General features: G+C 49.4%; 1 protein-coding gene across 1 annotated transcript in view; it reads right to left on the bottom strand.

Moving 5' to 3' along the window:
- The window catches only part of LOC107124383 (hyaluronan synthase 1-like), a 28,469-nt gene extending 19,751 nt beyond the window's left edge, over nt 1-8,718 (bottom strand). The window contains exons 1-4 of the mRNA XM_015427846.1: nt 8,083-8,718; nt 7,055-7,280; nt 4,709-4,841; nt 324-971 (exon numbers count right to left, since the gene is read on the bottom strand). Of these exons, the coding sequence (XP_015283332.1) occupies nt 324-971; nt 4,709-4,841; nt 7,055-7,280; nt 8,083-8,718 (1,643 nt within the window). The remainder of the gene's footprint in view (nt 1-323; nt 972-4,708; nt 4,842-7,054; nt 7,281-8,082) is intronic.
- Between the last annotated feature and the right edge of the window lie 7,109 nt (nt 8,719-15,827).

Raw genomic sequence — 15,827 nt, 5'->3', positions numbered from 1 at the left:
ACCCCTCCCCCTAGGAGGGAGTTTACATGAGGGGAAAAGGACATGAAGCACCCATGGAAACCTTTGCGGGGTTTCAAGAAAATGAGAAAGGAAGGCCAAAGACGCTTGTGTCCTTTGGGTGTCCACCTTGGAAAAGCAGGAGCCTTTCTGTCTCGAAAAGGCTTCTTTGGAAGCCGTTTAAATAAACCACTCGGCCCTTGCCCCCTCCTTATACCCAGCAACTCTGAAGAGCTTCCAGCTTGAACCCGGTCCCTCCCGTTGGTCTGTACCTCCCAGGAGCTCCCAGCTCCCCACCCTCCCAAGCTCTCCAGGCTCGGTCTAACCTGTAGGTGGCCCGCCGGCGCCGGCAGACGTGACGCACCTGCACCAAGTAGAACCCCAGAAGAACCCCCCAGTGAGCCAGACAGGCGGAGAACCCGTAGGCCAGTGCTTCCAGATCCCCCCAGCCCCCCACAGCCTCTCTGTAGAGGGCGAAGCTCCATCCCCCCAGCACGGCCCCCCACCAAGCGAGCAGAGGCAAGAGGGGCAAATAGTTAGTGCGGATATGGAGCCGGCCGGAGGTACCCCAACCCTCCGCCCAAGGCAGGGTGAGCAGGGCAAAGAGCTTGGTGGGCAGCAGAGCGGCCATGTAGAGGGCGGAGTAGAGGGAAGCCAGGAGCATGATGGGATTGCGGCGGAGGGCGGTGGCGTACAAGGCCTTGGCCAGGCTGCCCACCTGGATGCAGATGAGCACCCACAGAGAGCCCCAGAGGCGGCCACTGTAAAGGAGCTGCAGTGCCGTGCCGGCCACCAGGAAGGGGAACAGCCCCAAAACGATGGCCTCGTAGGCCAGCCAGGGGGAGTGCTGGGGCCACCACCGGACCATGTAGAGCCATTCGCGGAAGTACGAATGGGACCAGCGCATCTGCTGGGAGACCCAGCGCAGGAGGACGGAAGGCGTCTCGGAGCGGCAGACGGAACGGGGCGCGTACCTGGGAAGGAGAGGGGAGAGGGGCGCGAGGTTAGCCTGGTGGAGGAGGTCTAAAAGCCTGGTCAGATGGTGGCAGCAGATGGCTGCTTCTTTTCAGATGTCCACCCAGGCCCGTAGGCAGGGTTATTTTTTGCTTGCGGAGAATATTTTTTTTCTTTTTCTTTTTCCCAAACAATTTTTATTCTTTTTCAAAAGGCATACTGAATTCAGCATTATAACACACAAGTATAGGTTGCTTCACTTAGAGAAAAAAAAAAGAATACTATAAAATTTCTAACATATGACAACGTACATTCTTTCGGAATACAGAATGCAGAATGATAAACTTATAACCTGTCAACTGCAAATCATTATTTCATATCTAGCTTTATTGATGCTTTCCCAATTAAAGTTCTCAAAGGTTATTTTTTTCTATCATGGGGAACCATTTTGCATTCATTCGCGTATTTTTTTCTTGAGGGGCCGACACAACATCAAATTAAAGCAAAATAAACACGAATTGCAGCTCTTCAAGTCTGAATTGTATTTCACTCCCCTCCAATCGGCTGTTAGACATAACAACTATTGGTCCAGGAGTGAAATTGACCTGAAGCGTCAGGGCAGCTTTCCTTTCCATCCCCAGCCTCCCCACTCCTTGACCAATAGCCATTGGGTCTAACAGCTGATTGGAGGGGAGTGAAATTGACCAAAAGTGGCAGGGCAGCTTTCCTTTCCATCCCCAACCCCCTGCAGCAGCAGGGAGGCTGGGGAAGGGCAAGGAAAGCAGCCCTGCAACTTCTGGTCAGTTTCACTCCCCTGGGCTGAGTTGTTAAACAGCTGATCCTGGGAGCAAAACTCACCAGAAGCTGCAGGGTGGCTTCTCTGTTTGGTGTAGCCAGTTTGGTGTAGTGGTTAAGTGCGCGGACTCTAATCTGGGAGAACCGGGTTCGATTCCCCACTCCTCCACTTGCACCTGGCTGGATGACCTTGGGCAAGCCAAAACTCTGGCACAGCTGTCCTTGAAAAAGAGCAGTTTCTGTCAGAGCTCTCTCAGCCCCACCTACCTCACAGGGTGTCTGTTGTGGGGAGGGGAAGGGAAAGGAGTTTGGAAGCCGCTCTGAGACACCTTTGGGTAGTGAAGGGCAGGACCTCCTCCTCCTCCTCCTCCTTCTCTTTCTTTCCCCAGCCTCCCTGCTGCTGTTGTGCTAGGCACACTGGGGGGCGGGGGTGTCTGGCAGGCCCATAGCTACAGTGGGGGCATCTTGGGGCCTGGCCCCCTGACTTACTGCCAGTGTCCCCCGACTTCCATTTTTTATTTTATTTGTGGTGCTCCCTTGGGGGGGTGTATGGAGGTGTCTGTGCGGGGTGCCCCCTGACTTATTTAAAGGCCCCCTGAATTAAAACAATCCTGGCTATGGGCCTGGTGTCTGGCATCCTCAGGTGGTGGGGCAGGGCTTGTGGGTGGGTGGGGGTTCTGCCCCCAAATGCCCCACTGTGGCTACGGGCCAGTGTCTGCCCATTCAAGGTGAGAGGCCAGGCAAAGTCCCAGGCGCACACGTCAACGTGGGGCCCAGGGAGCCAGATGGGTCATGTGATGATTGGGTTGGGTCTCAGTGGAGTGAGAAGAACAGGACCGGGGACGCCGGAGGCTCAGAGAAGCCCTGGGGACGCTGGAAGCCAGGAAGAGCCTGGGGCTGGAGTTTTACTTCAACTGCTCTATCTTGTCTGGGGGTTCATGGTGTCTTGTGGCAGCCTTCCCTAACAACAGGAGGGTCTGTGGCTTGGTGGAAGAGCCCTTCCTTGGCATACAAAAGGTCCCAAGTTCAATCCTTGTCCTTTCTAGTTTAAAAGGACCAGGTAGGAGGCCACGTGGGAGACCTCTACCTTGAGAGCTGCTGTCGGTCAGAGTAGGCAATACTCAGGTCTATTTTGGGGCAGGAACGCGAAGGAACGGAGTTCCGGCTGGCTCCCAAGTTGGCCACGCCCAGCAGGAACTCATTAGCATAACAGGCCACACCCAACAGCAGAGACTCATTACGAATGGCTACATTAGGGGTGTGTGGCCTAACATGCAAAGGAGTTCCTGCTCCAAAAAAAGGCCCTGGGTTTTGACCAAAAACAAGGTAAACAGAATAAGAAGCAAAAGGTGGGTGTGGCTGGATGACCACACTTCTGGTAACATGGGGGTGCGGCCTAATATGCCAATGAGCTGTGCTATCAGTGGTGTGGCCAAATAAGCTAATGAGTCCCTGCTGTTGGGTGTGGCCTATTATGCTAATGAGTTCCTGCTGGGCTTTTTCTAGAAAAAGAGCCCTGATTACTGATCTTGATTGAGTGATGGACTGATTCAGTAAAGGCAGCTCCACATGTGTCCAAGGTGTTACATTACAGCTATTTCTGTAATTTTTCTGTCAATTGAGATTGCTCCCTGTAGACTTTTACCATCAAGTGGGGCTGCCAGGGTTGCCCGGTGGGGGCTGGTGTTCTCACATAATTACAACCAATCTCCAGCCGACAGAGAATCAGTCCCCAGGAGGAAATGGCAGCTGTGGAAGGCAGACTCTGTGGCAATCACGCCCCTGCTGAGCTCCCTCTTCTCCCCGGACACTGTCTTCCACAGGCACTGCCCCACAATATCTAGGAATGGCCTAAACCAGAGCTGGTGACCCGACCACTGAAGACGGACAAAAACCATTCCTGCACCCAGTTTCTGGCTTGGTGGATTCTCTGTGAACTCTGGCTGAATTTGTCTCTATGGCCCTGGAGATTACTTTCTTTATCATGTAAGAACATTAGAGAAGCCATATTGGATCAGGCCAACCCAGTCCAACACCCAGTCCAACACTCTGTGTCACACAGTGGCCAAAACCCAGGTGCCATCAGGAGGTCCACCAGCAGAGTCAGAACTCCAGAAGCCCTCCCACTGTTGCCCCCCAAGCACCAAGAATACAGAGCATCCCTGCCCCATACAAAGGGTTCCATCTATACCTTGTGGCTAATAACCACTCATGGATTTCTGCTCTTAAGAACATAAGAGAAGCCATGTTGGATCAGGCCAATGGCCCACCCAGTACAACACTCTGTGTCACACAGTGGCCAAAACCCAGGTGCCATCAGGAGGTCCAACAGCAGAGTCAGAACTCCAGAAGCCCTCCCACTGTTGCCCCCCAAGCACCAAGAATACAGAGCATCACTGCCCCAAACACAGTGTTCCATCTATACCTTGTGACTAATAGACACTCATGGATTTCTGTTCTTAAGAACATAAGAGAAGCCATGTTGGATCAGGCCAATGGCCCACCCAGTCCAACACTCTGTGTCACACAGTGGCCAAAACCCAGGTGTCATCAGGAGGTCCACCAGCAGGGTCAGAACTCCAGAAGCCCTCCCACTGTTGCCCCCCAAACACCAAGAATACAGAGCATCACTGCCCCAAACACAGTGTTCCATCTATACCTTGTGACTAATAGACACTCATGGATTTCTGCTCTTAAGAACACAAGAGAAGCCATGTTGGATCAGGCCAATGGCCCATCCAGTCCAACACTCTGTGTCCTTCCGACTGTTGTCCCCCAAGTACCAAGAATACAGAGCATCGGTGCCCCAGACAAGGTGTTCCATCTGTACCTTGTGGCTAATACCCACTCATGGACCTCTGATCCATATGTTTATCCGTATGTTTATATGGACACTAAGCACTATGCTTAACGTTTGTGGAAAACACAGAACCCAGAGGGCCCTTCTCTCACGCGCCCTTACTTGGTGGCATAGCCGAGACTCAGGACGCGGTTGGTGAGGTGCCGATCGTCCCCAAAGGTGCACTTGTTACCCATGAAGGTCTGGTGGTACCAGGGCTCCAGGAACTGCTGCAATAGGTTGTTGCGGTACATGCCTGGAAAGATGATGAGCCCCAAAAAATAATAAGAACACGCCTGCATGAACTCGCCCCACGCAGACCTCTTTATACTGAAAGCAGTTCTCCCATGTACAAGTAAATTTACTGTATTAAGCCATTGGCCGTTATGAAATACAAAAGACACCATAGCAATAATAAAAATTACCACCATTAGAATCAGATTAAAATTGACTACAAATCGTGCTGATAAAAAGGCCAAACCAGATTTAATCAGGTAACCAACCCCTTAGGTCTAATTTTGGACGCTGCTAAAGCAAACAAAGAAAGTCTATAAGATACACAGGCATCATGATCTGAGAGCAGGAACGCAATCTTCTCAGTTTCTGTGTATGTTTGCATAGCTGATAGGATTCCTGCTAGAAATTTCTCTTTTGGGATTAGGGTTGCCAGGTGCCCATTTTGGTCAATTTCACTCCCCTCCAATCAGCTGTTAGACCCAACAGCTATTGGTCAAGGAGTGGGGAGGCTGGGGAAGGAAAGGAAAGCTGCCCTGATGCTTCTGGTCAGTTTCACTCCTGGACCAATAGCTGTTATATCTAACAGCTGATTGGAGGGGAGTGAAATACAATTCAGACTTGAAGAGCTGCAATTCGTGTTTATTTTGCTTTAATTTGATGTTGTGTCGGCCCCTCAAGAAAAAAATACGCGAATGAATGCAAAATGGTTCCCCATGATAGAAAAAAATAACCTTTGAGAACTTTAATTGGGAAAGCATCAATAAAGCTAGATATGAAATAATGATTTGCAGTTGACAAGTTACAAGTTTATCATTCTGTATTCCGAAAGAATGTAAGTTCCCCCCCATTCTGCACTAAAATTGAGTCTTTTTATTCCGGGTCCCTCCCCCTCCATGCCGCATTACATGACCCCCCCTTCAGTGGTCACCCTGGTTTCAACCTGCTGTTACCCCGGGTTATTTGGATGCTCTTTTGCCCTGGACTTAAATTGCCTTGACTTGAACACTGAGAAAATCCAGAGTTGCAGGCAGGGAAAGCAGCATAGTATAGCCCAATCTCGTCAGAGCTCGGAAGCTAAACAGGTGTCAGACTCGGCCTAACTTCTGATTCCTTTCAGTCCTGTTTCCTTTCACCTCGCCTGTCATGTTAAATTCCTGAAGGGGGGTGAGTGTTGTTGGAGTGTATGGGAATAGAGGCTGTAACTGTCTAGAAGTGCGCTCCAAGAGTCGGTTCCCGTGGGATTGACCATGGAGAACTTTCTGCCAGCCTAGGTTAGGATAGGGCACCATATATCTGTCCATGTCGCCATAGTAACGTTGAGGGGTAGGTATGACGTGTGTGTGTGAATGGAACTTTATGCGTTTACCTATAACCTGTATTTTCCCGTGGTTTTCTTTAGTCCTAACGAAAGATCTGGAACCTACAGCATTATATCTCTAATAAAGCATTACACTGCCAATAGTGTGTGTGGAGAGTGACTTAGCTGGGGACTTGACAACAGGGTTGGTACTTGGATGGGAGCAGTGTTCCCTCTAAGCTGAGTTAGTGTGAGCCAGCTCACAGTTTTCTGGCCTCCGGCTCACACGTTTTTGCCTTAGCTCAGGAAGGAGGGCTCTAGAGCAAACTGATTTATGCAGTCGCCAAATGGCTGGCTCACAACTGTAATGCTGGTAGCTCACAAAGTAGAATTTTGGCTCACAAGACTCCACAGCTTAGAAGGAGCATTGGCTATCGATGAAGGCTCTGCAGAGGAAGGACATGGCAGACCACCTCTGCTTCTCACTTGCCTTGAAAGCCCCTCACTGGGGTGGCCACAGTCGGCTGCCACTCGATGGCACTTTCCACCAAGTCTCTGAGTCCACTGGGACTGGATTCCACGTTTAGGGGGTTGGACTGGGAAACCTGAACTTTTAATGCCATAAAATTGCCCTATTTCTGCTCAAAAACCACCTCAGGGATCAAATCAGACCACCTGTTATATTACACATCCAGTCTCTCACTAGAATAGTTCTTGGAGTTCTGGTATCACCAGATGTTTATCAAAATATCCACTGATGGAAAACGCCTGAACTAACGAAACGACAAGCCTAACAAAGATTGCTGACTGACGTTCCCACTCCTGAGTCCGCAGCCTCTGAAGCAACCGCCCAAAGTCCTGGTCCCATACAAGCCTCCAGGCCCCTACTCTTCCCTCCAAAACGAAGTTTGCATGCAGCTGATAACCAAACTCACCCAGGGGGCCGCTGATGCAGGAGACGCAGTCGAAGTAAGACTGGCAGGCGTGTTCAATGTTGAAAGCCATCCAGTAGCGCAGGCTGCTCATGAAGCTGATGAACGAGTCCGACACGTTGAGGATCCGCACGTCCCCCCCGACGGCCCCATAGCGCTCGTTTGACTCCAGTACCTTCACTAATTCCACAGTTGCCATTGAGTCCAGTCTGGTGTCCGAGTCACAGACCTGGGCGGAAATGGAAGTCGTGAGTTCGTAACCATAAACCTTTGCTTGTGGACACTTTTCACATTTCCTGCCTAACTCCTTCCTGTCCATCTCACTTCCTGTTGAATGGTTGTCTAAATCTCTCTAGGGTTGCTAGCTCTGGGTTGGAAAATACCTGGAGATTTTGGGTGGGTGGGGCCTGAGGAGGGCAGGGTGTGGTGAGGGGAGGTTCCCCTCAGTCAGAAAACCCTCTTTTCTTGTCAGTGCTTAAACGGTCTACTTGTCTGCTGCTCACCACTATCCTTTTTCCTAAGGATGTTCTCAACATTCTGTCATCTCTCATTGGTTGCCCTTGGAGAGAGGTGGAACCTAACCTCTCTGTCATGGTCGGTATTGTCCGTTCAAAGTAGCAGTGGCTCTCCAGGGTCTTAGGCAAAGTTCCCTCTAAGCTGTGGAGTCTTGTGAGCAAAAATTCTACTTTCGGAGCTACTGGCATTAAAGTTGTGAGCAAGTGATTTGATTACTGCATAACTTAGTTTGCTCTGGAGCCATCCTTCCTGAGCTAAGGCAAAAATGGGTGAGCCAGAGGCTAAAAAACTGTGAGCTAGCTCACACTAACTCAGCTTAGAGGGAACACTGGTCTTAGGTAGAGGTCCTTCACATCATCAATTATCTGATTTTTTTAAACTGGAGATGCCGGGGATTGAACCTGGGACCTTCTGCATGCAAAGCAGAGGCTCTGCCGTTGAGCCACAGCCCCTCAGATGTGGTTCTGTACTGAGTCACATAGACATACACTAAAGTGGAAACGGAAAACTCCTACCTGGATATAGTCCACTGAGTCCCTCAGAGCTCGGAAGGCTGTGTACATCACCTCCCGCTTCCCACCCCACTTCTGCATGATGCAAACACATCTCGTGTTCCTGATCAACGCCTCCACTTCCTGCTGTTGGGGCTCCTTCAGTTCCTCTGCTGTTGGGTGACTGTGGTAGTTGCCCTCCCACACGTAGGTACCCAAGTCTTCACCACGAAAGACCTCCTGGAACATCTCCATCATGTACCGATCTTCAGGGCCGTTGCCATCGACGACCATCACCATGGAGAGAAGGTGCTTTGGATAGGCCATGTCTCGGGCTGATTCGAGGCACTGGCGCAGGTAGGAAGGGTCCTCCTGATAGGCAGAAATAGTGAGGGCCACGGTTTTGGAGAAGCTGCAGGGCAGGGCAGGTCCCTGATGCTTGCGCAGTTCCAGGTAGGCAAAACATCCCTGAGCGAGGAAGTGGAGGCTTAAGAAGGCACCGTAGAGGCCCAGAGAAGCGAGGTTCAGCGGATGCCTCGCCAGTTGGAAGCCCAAAGAGTAGGAGGCCAAGATGGTGGTCAGGAGGAGGAAAGAGAGGAAGTAGGTGAGGAAGCAGCGGGGGAAGCAGGCCGGAGGCTTGGTTGGCACAGGAAGCGGCATCACTCCGGACTATCGAACTGAATAAAGAAGAAGAAAACGTAAGGATGCAGGTATGAGATATTCTTCTCCAGGGCTTTTTCTACAAAAAAAGCCCTGTAGAAAAAGCCCAGCAGGAACTCATTAACATAATAGGCCACACCCAACAGCAGACACTCATTAGCATATTAGGCCACACCCTTGCCAGCACAGCATATTAGCATATTAGGTTGCACCCCCATGTTACAAGAAGTGTGGTCATCCAGCCACACCCACCTTTTGCTTCTTATTCTGTTTACCTTGTTTGTTGTCAAAACGCAGGGCCTTTTTTGTAGCAGGAACTCCTTTGCATGTTAGGGCCACACACCCCTAATGTAGCCAATTCTAATGAGTTCCTGCTGTTGGGTGTGGACTATTATGCTAATGAGTTCCTGCTGGGTGTGGCCAACTCGGGAGCCAGCCGGAACGCCGTTCCTGTGCGTTCCTGCCCAAAAATAGCCCTGTTCTTCTCCACCTTGATGTTTCCTAGAACTAAAATCATTGCGGTGTGGGGCAGGGGGGAGCAATCTGTAGCAAATTTTCTTGACACTGATATGCTTCCAAAACTTTAAAGTGCTTATCCCCTATCCCCCCTACATAGATTTTAATGACATTTTCACAACTATGCTTATTGTCGGGCCTTAAAGGCTTTTCTGGTGGGAAAAAAGACACATTGCATTAGGCTTGCCAGGTCCCTCAAAGTCCTGAAAATCCTGAAAGTCCCTCAAATTCTGAATTTTTATTCTAAACGTTTTCATGTGCACGGAAATTTCTTTCAGATCTTTCCCCCAAACACTTGGCCCTGTCCTACAATTCCAAGGTGCTCACTTCCCATCTTCACAAATGCTGTCCTTCAGACCCCCCTCCCACAACTTTCTCCTGATAATGTATCTCAGATGTTATTTTTTTTAAAAAATTACTTCAGTCACACACCACCTCTCTCCCCAATGGGGTCCCAAAATGGCCGACATCATTCTCCTCCATTTTCTCCTTACAACAATCCCTTGAGGTAGGTTAGGCTGAGAATGTGTGACTGACTGAAGGTAATCCAGTGAGCTTCCATGGCAGGCCTGATCTGCCCCCTGGGCTGCATGTTTGACACCCCTGTTCTAATCCCTACACCACACTGGTTTTATCCACAGACCCCTTTCCTGTTCCTCAGTGCCCAGCCACCACCCCAGAACCCAGGCTCAGCTCTCTCATTAACACCAGAACCAATCAGGGACTGGCAACTTTGGGCAGCTGCTCACGCTTTTCGAAGCCCCCCTCCCAGCCCCTGACCTGGTTCCACACACGGTTGCCAAAAGACGAGAGAACGATCGCTCCGTCTGCAGAAATAAGCCCACGGAGCATTTCACAACACATCAGTTACCTTGCTCACGCCTGAAGATCAAATGATTCTGCAAGGCACAGGAGCATGGATCAGTTGGCAACCTTCTCCTTGGCATCTTTGTGCACACATCTCCTCGTCACCCTACCTGCCCACACACATCCAGCTATAAGCTTCTGCTGAAAGTATACCATCTCTGTTTAATGACCAAGAAGGATCCACACCAGGTTGGAGCTGAAGTTGGAATCTTTCCGGTCGGCCCTCCGACAGTTTCTTTTTGAAAGGAAACGGTCAGATTCCAGGTCGATATCCCCTGTGACATCATCGCGACCTGCAGGATGAAATTCCAAAGTCACAAGAGGAGGTCATTGCTTCCCCGTGTCGAAAACCAAATGTAGGAAATCCTCTACAATATATATTTTTAACTGGGACAAAGAGCGGTTTGGAAGGAAGGGGGACTTCCATCAGGAAAATGGTGTGGGAGGATTAACCCCCCCCACCCAACAGGATAATCCTGATCTGATTCAACCTTCACCATTGTGGTACAGAGACCCTGTTTCCGGTCGTGTTTCCCCAGCCCAATTTGAGAAAACACTTGGCACAATCCTGTAGAGTAGAATCAGAACTAAAACTTTATTAATAAAGGAGGGAGCACCGGTACAAGAAGGTTTTGGACCCTCGAATACCCACAGCTCTCCCTAAGGTTACAATGGGAGACATAGGATTTTATACTCCACATGACGCTTAGAAATAAATCATAATTATTGGTTCCATCAAACTTTGCCATATGTCCATCATATCTTTCTGATTGGGCCCGGACCTGTGGGCTGGACTTTCTCAGTTAAACAATGGGCCTTCTTCTTCCCAGGCTATGAAGTTCTAAAAGTATCTAATGTAGCTATTGCACTCGGGATTGCCCCCAGACCTGTCGCTTCTGTTGTCCCAGAAACTCGCTACCCCGGGGCCTTTGACGTCTGGAGTCAGCTGAGGGTCCGGCGCGGGCAGTGCCAGTCCTGCCGCAGCGGCCGGTAAGGCCGTGGAGGAGCCCGCGGTGGGACAGTAGCAGATATGGGTACATAGTGGTGTGTGTTCTTCATCTAACGTAGGCTAAATGACATCAGGAATATGCACAGTTATAGTTGGCCAGAACAAGCAAGGTTACAAGCAGTATAACTATCTGTCAGCATTTAGCCTTTTCCCCAGCATGCATTTAAGCAATGAACCAAAGTGAATATCTGAATATATGTTTGTGATTGATTTCTGTTTCTGTGATTAGAATAATCAATGGCACTTAACATTTGTCTGTGTATGTCAGAGGTGCTGAGTCCACTAAGGTTCGAGTGCAGAGTGCATAACAGTGTTTCATAAACTATGCGTGCAATTCCATCACGGTAGTGGAGAGTGCCGTCAAGCAGTGTTCCCTCTAAGCTGAGCTAGTGTGAGCTGGCTCAAAGTTTTTTAGCCTCCGGCTCACACCTTTTTGTCTTCGCTCAGGAAGGAGGGCTCCAGAGCAAACTAATTTACGCAGTAGCCAAATCGCTCGCTCGCAGTGTTAATGCCAGTAGTTCACAAAGTGGGATTTCTGCTTACAAGACTCCACGGCTTAGAGGGAGCACTGCCGTCAAGTCACAGCTGGCTTGTGGGGACCCCATAGGGGTTTTCAAGACAAGAGACGTTCAGAGGTATTTTGCCATTGCCTGCTTCTGCGTCGTGACTCTGGTATTCCTTGGAGGTCTCCCATCCAAATACTAGCCAGGGCCAATCCTGCTGAGCTTCCAGGATCTGACAAGATCGGGCTAGTCTAGGCTATCTAGGTCAGGGTCCGCCATCACAGATGCTCTTAAAAACCATGGCACTCCGCTGTCCCATTTCGTTTGGACAGGCCTTCATTTCCAATGATGTGGTCTACACAAAAACATGTGCCCTTGTCTTGGTCTAACTCAGGGGTGGCCAAAGTGCAGCTCGGGAGCCGCATGCGGCCCTTTCACACAGTCCAATTTAATTTTAATGAAAAGCAAATTTGCATATTTCCCAATAAAAACGTGTGTGTGATATTTGTTCATGTCTTGCGTGTGCGGCTCTCAGACATCTGACGTTCATTCCATGTGACTGATACGTTAAGCAAGTTTGGCCACCCCTGGTCTAAATGAAAGTTATTACATGGATTGTGCTCTCCACTGCAGAGCCAATGCCCAAAGTCCCAAATTCCTAGATATCTCCTTTCCGCATTTGCCTTCCTCTCTGGATTTTCTCAGTGTTTGAGTTGAGGCAGTTTAAGTCCATGGCAAAACAGGCCCATTCTGCTTCTAGCATTCGCTCCGCTGTTTTGCCAAACCCACTGTTGGAACGGAAATCCCCCTCAACATGGTTGTACACACTGCCGATGAAACACTTTGTACTCTGCCACTAGCTAACAGTCAGTTTACCTTAGTGGGTGCTCTTAACGCTTCCATGGTGCATATGTTAAGTGCCTTTGATGATTCTAATCACAGTGACTGAAATCAATCATGAACATCTATTCAGATATTCACTTTGGTTCATTGCTTAAAGGCATTCTGGGTAAAATACCAAATGCTGACAGGCAACCACACCACAGTGACCTTGCTTGTTCTTGCCAATCGTAACTGCGCATGCTCTTGATGCCAGTTTGCTTGCGTTAGATGGAGAACACTGCATGATGTACTGATATTTGTTACAATTAGATACTTTTTAGAATTTCACAGCCTAGGAAGAAGAAAGTCTATTGTTTAGCTGGAGGAGATACAGTTTTGCCTGAGAAAATCCAGCCTACAGGTTCGAACCCAATCAGAATGGTGTGACGGATATGTGACTAACTGTGATGGAACCAATAATTGTGATTTATTTCTAACTGTCATAGGGGGTATAAAACCCTATGCCTCCCATTGTAACCCTAGGGAGAGCTGTGGGGTCCAAAACCTTATTGGGTCTGCACCTCCCTCCTTTGTTGATCAATAAAGTACAAGATCTGATTCTCCTCTACAAGACTGCCGTGTGCTTTCTCAAATTGGGCTGGGGGAGCACAACCCTTGACGGAGTTTCTGTCTTACAACATTGCATGCCAGTTTCACTTTCCTTGATTGTCGGATTTTAGGGTAGCCTCTGCACGCATTCCGGTTTCACTTCCCTTGACCTCTCGGTTTTTTTGGTACCGTCTGCATAGATTTATGGCCGTTTTATGACCGTTCAGGGGTGACTCTGCAGTCAGTACGGCGGTGGCCCGGTGTGTTTGAATGTGGTTTTGAGCCGCATCTTTTTCTGTTCCAGTGTGTGGGTTTGGTAAAACAACGGAGCGAATGCTAGATGCAGAATGGGCCACAGCGTCCAAATAACCCAGGGCAACAGCAGGCTGAAACCGGGCTGACCGCCAAAGGGAGGGAATGCAATGCAGAATGGGGGGACAACCCAGAATAAAAAGAAGGTTGAACTTGATTTTAGTGCAGAAGGGGGGGTAATAGGGTTGCCAGCCTCCAGGTGGGGCCTGGGGATCTCCCACTTTGACAACTGATCTCCAGCTGACAGAGATCCCCTGGAGAAAATGGCTGCTCTGAAGGGTGGACTCTACGGCACTGTACCATGCTGAGGCCCCTCCCCTCCCCAAGCCCCGCCCTCTCCTGGATCCAACCCCAAAGTCTCCAGGTATTTTCCAACCCAGACCTGGCAACCCTAGGGGGGAACCTGGATGAAAAAGAAGGTTGAATTCGATTTGCATGCAGAATTGCTTGGAGGACACGGCAGTGAACATGGATTAAAAGGAGAGTGCAGGAAAGGTGTCTCAGCATCAGGGGGAGACCTTGGCTGCTGTGCCCTGTTCGTTGGCCCTTCCGGAGGGGGTACTTGATTGGGCACTCTGTGAGAAAAGATGTTGGATTCAACAGACCACCGGTCTGATCCACCAGGGCTCTTCCTATGTTTTTGGCTCTTGAGGTCCACCATCATGACATTGAGAAACTGGGATCAGATTCCCCACCGTGCATTTTAGCTGCAAAAAAGAAGCTGTGGCCATGGAGGAGGGGAATGTTGGTCAGGGCTGCCGCATCGGAGAAGAGGGGTCCATATTTCTTCCTCCCTTGATTTACCCATTGGAAATAGCTCCTCCAGGCTGCCTTAAGCCCCAGGGGCAAAAAGAAAATGCAGTTGCCCCTTTCACCCCTGTCCCTTCCCAGGGTTCAAAGCAGTCCAGGTTTCCATGGGAAATGGTTTGTTTGTGTGTGTGTGTGGGGGGCACATGAACACACATGAAGCTGGTTTATACTGAGTCAGAAACTTGGGTCATCAAGATCAGTATTATTCCTGGACTCGGAACGTGAGTTCCTGCTGGGCTTTTTCTAAAAAAAAACCCCTGGCTAAAATACACATCTGGAGATGCGGGCACAAGATTCCCAGCATCTCTTGTGGCTTATTCCGCTGAGATAGAAGACAAGAAAACAAAAGAAGAGAAGGAGAAAGTGCTGGTGAGCCAAAACAGACTCATGGGGTGTTCCAGGCAAGGGACAAACAGAGATGGTTTGCCATTGCCTGAGCCTGCACAGCAGCCTCAGTCTTCCTTGGTAGCTTCCCAACCAGGTACTGACCGCAGTTGACCCTGCTTACCTTTCAAGCCCTGGGTGATTCTGCATTCGCTTTTCCCTTCGTTGTTTTATGCAGGGCTTTTTTTGTAGAAGAAGCCCAGCAGGAACGTATTAGCATAATAGGCCACACCCAACAGCAGACACTCATCAGCATAATAGGCCACACCCTTGACAGCACAGCACATTAGCATATTAGGCCACACCCCCATGTTACCAGAAGTGTGCTCATCCAGCCACACCCACCTTTTGCTTCTTATTCTGTTTACCTTGTTGTCAAAACCCAGAGCTTTTTTTGTAGCAGGAACTCCTTTGCATGTTAGGCCACACACCCCTAATGTAGCCAATCCTAATGAGTTTCTGCTGTTGGGTGTGGCCTATTATGCTAATAAGTTCCTGCTGGGTGTGGCCAACTCAGGAGCCAGCCGGAACTCCGTTCCTCTGCGTTCCTGCCCAAAAATAGCCCTGGTTTTATGAAACCCACCTTGGAACAGAAATCCCCCTCTGCATTGCATGCCACTTTCACTTTCTTTGATCATCGGGTTTTATGGTACCTTCTGCATAGATTTTTGGCCATTCAGGGGTGACTTTGCAGTCAGTACAGCGTTACCCCAGGGTATCTGAATGTGGTTTTGAGCTGCACCTTTCCCCCCCAGTTGAGAAAAGGTGGAACAAATGCTAGATGCAAAATCGCCCCCTGATGAACTAGAAACTAGAACCAGGGCTTAATATGAGGGAGGACAGCTTTTGCTGTTTCTTTTGGCCTACTTGCAGTGGAGTCATGAAGGAGAGTGCCCCCAAGCATACGCAGAGTGTCTTTTGTTCACTGGGGTTCCTCCACAGCAGAAAGGCTGCCTTGAGGGAAGACAACTGGATTCTGTGAACTGGGTAACACCTCTAATCATTTCAATGTCTCATTAGGACCAAGAAGGGTTTCTTTAAAGGAGGAGAAGAATGGAACGGCCCAGGAAGATAAAGAAGGATATATTTTTTTTAAAACGAACAATGGGGCAAAAATGACTGTAGCCTTGAAAAAGAAAAATGTACCTTGGAAAGTAAACTTATCTTTATTCCCTCAAACAGTTCAAGAAAGAAAGAAAGGAAGGAAGGAAGGAAGGAAGGAAGGAAGGAAGGAAGGAAGGAAGGAAGGAAGGAAAGGAAGGAAGGAAGGAGGAAAG

The sequence above is a fragment of the Gekko japonicus genome, unplaced genomic scaffold (assembly GCF_001447785.1).
Source record: "Gekko japonicus isolate JY-2015 unplaced genomic scaffold, Gekko_japonicus_V1.1 scaffold641, whole genome shotgun sequence".
NCBI classification, from domain to species: domain Eukaryota; kingdom Metazoa; phylum Chordata; class Lepidosauria; order Squamata; family Gekkonidae; genus Gekko; species Gekko japonicus.
This window is presented reverse-complemented; position numbering and strand designations above follow the sequence as displayed.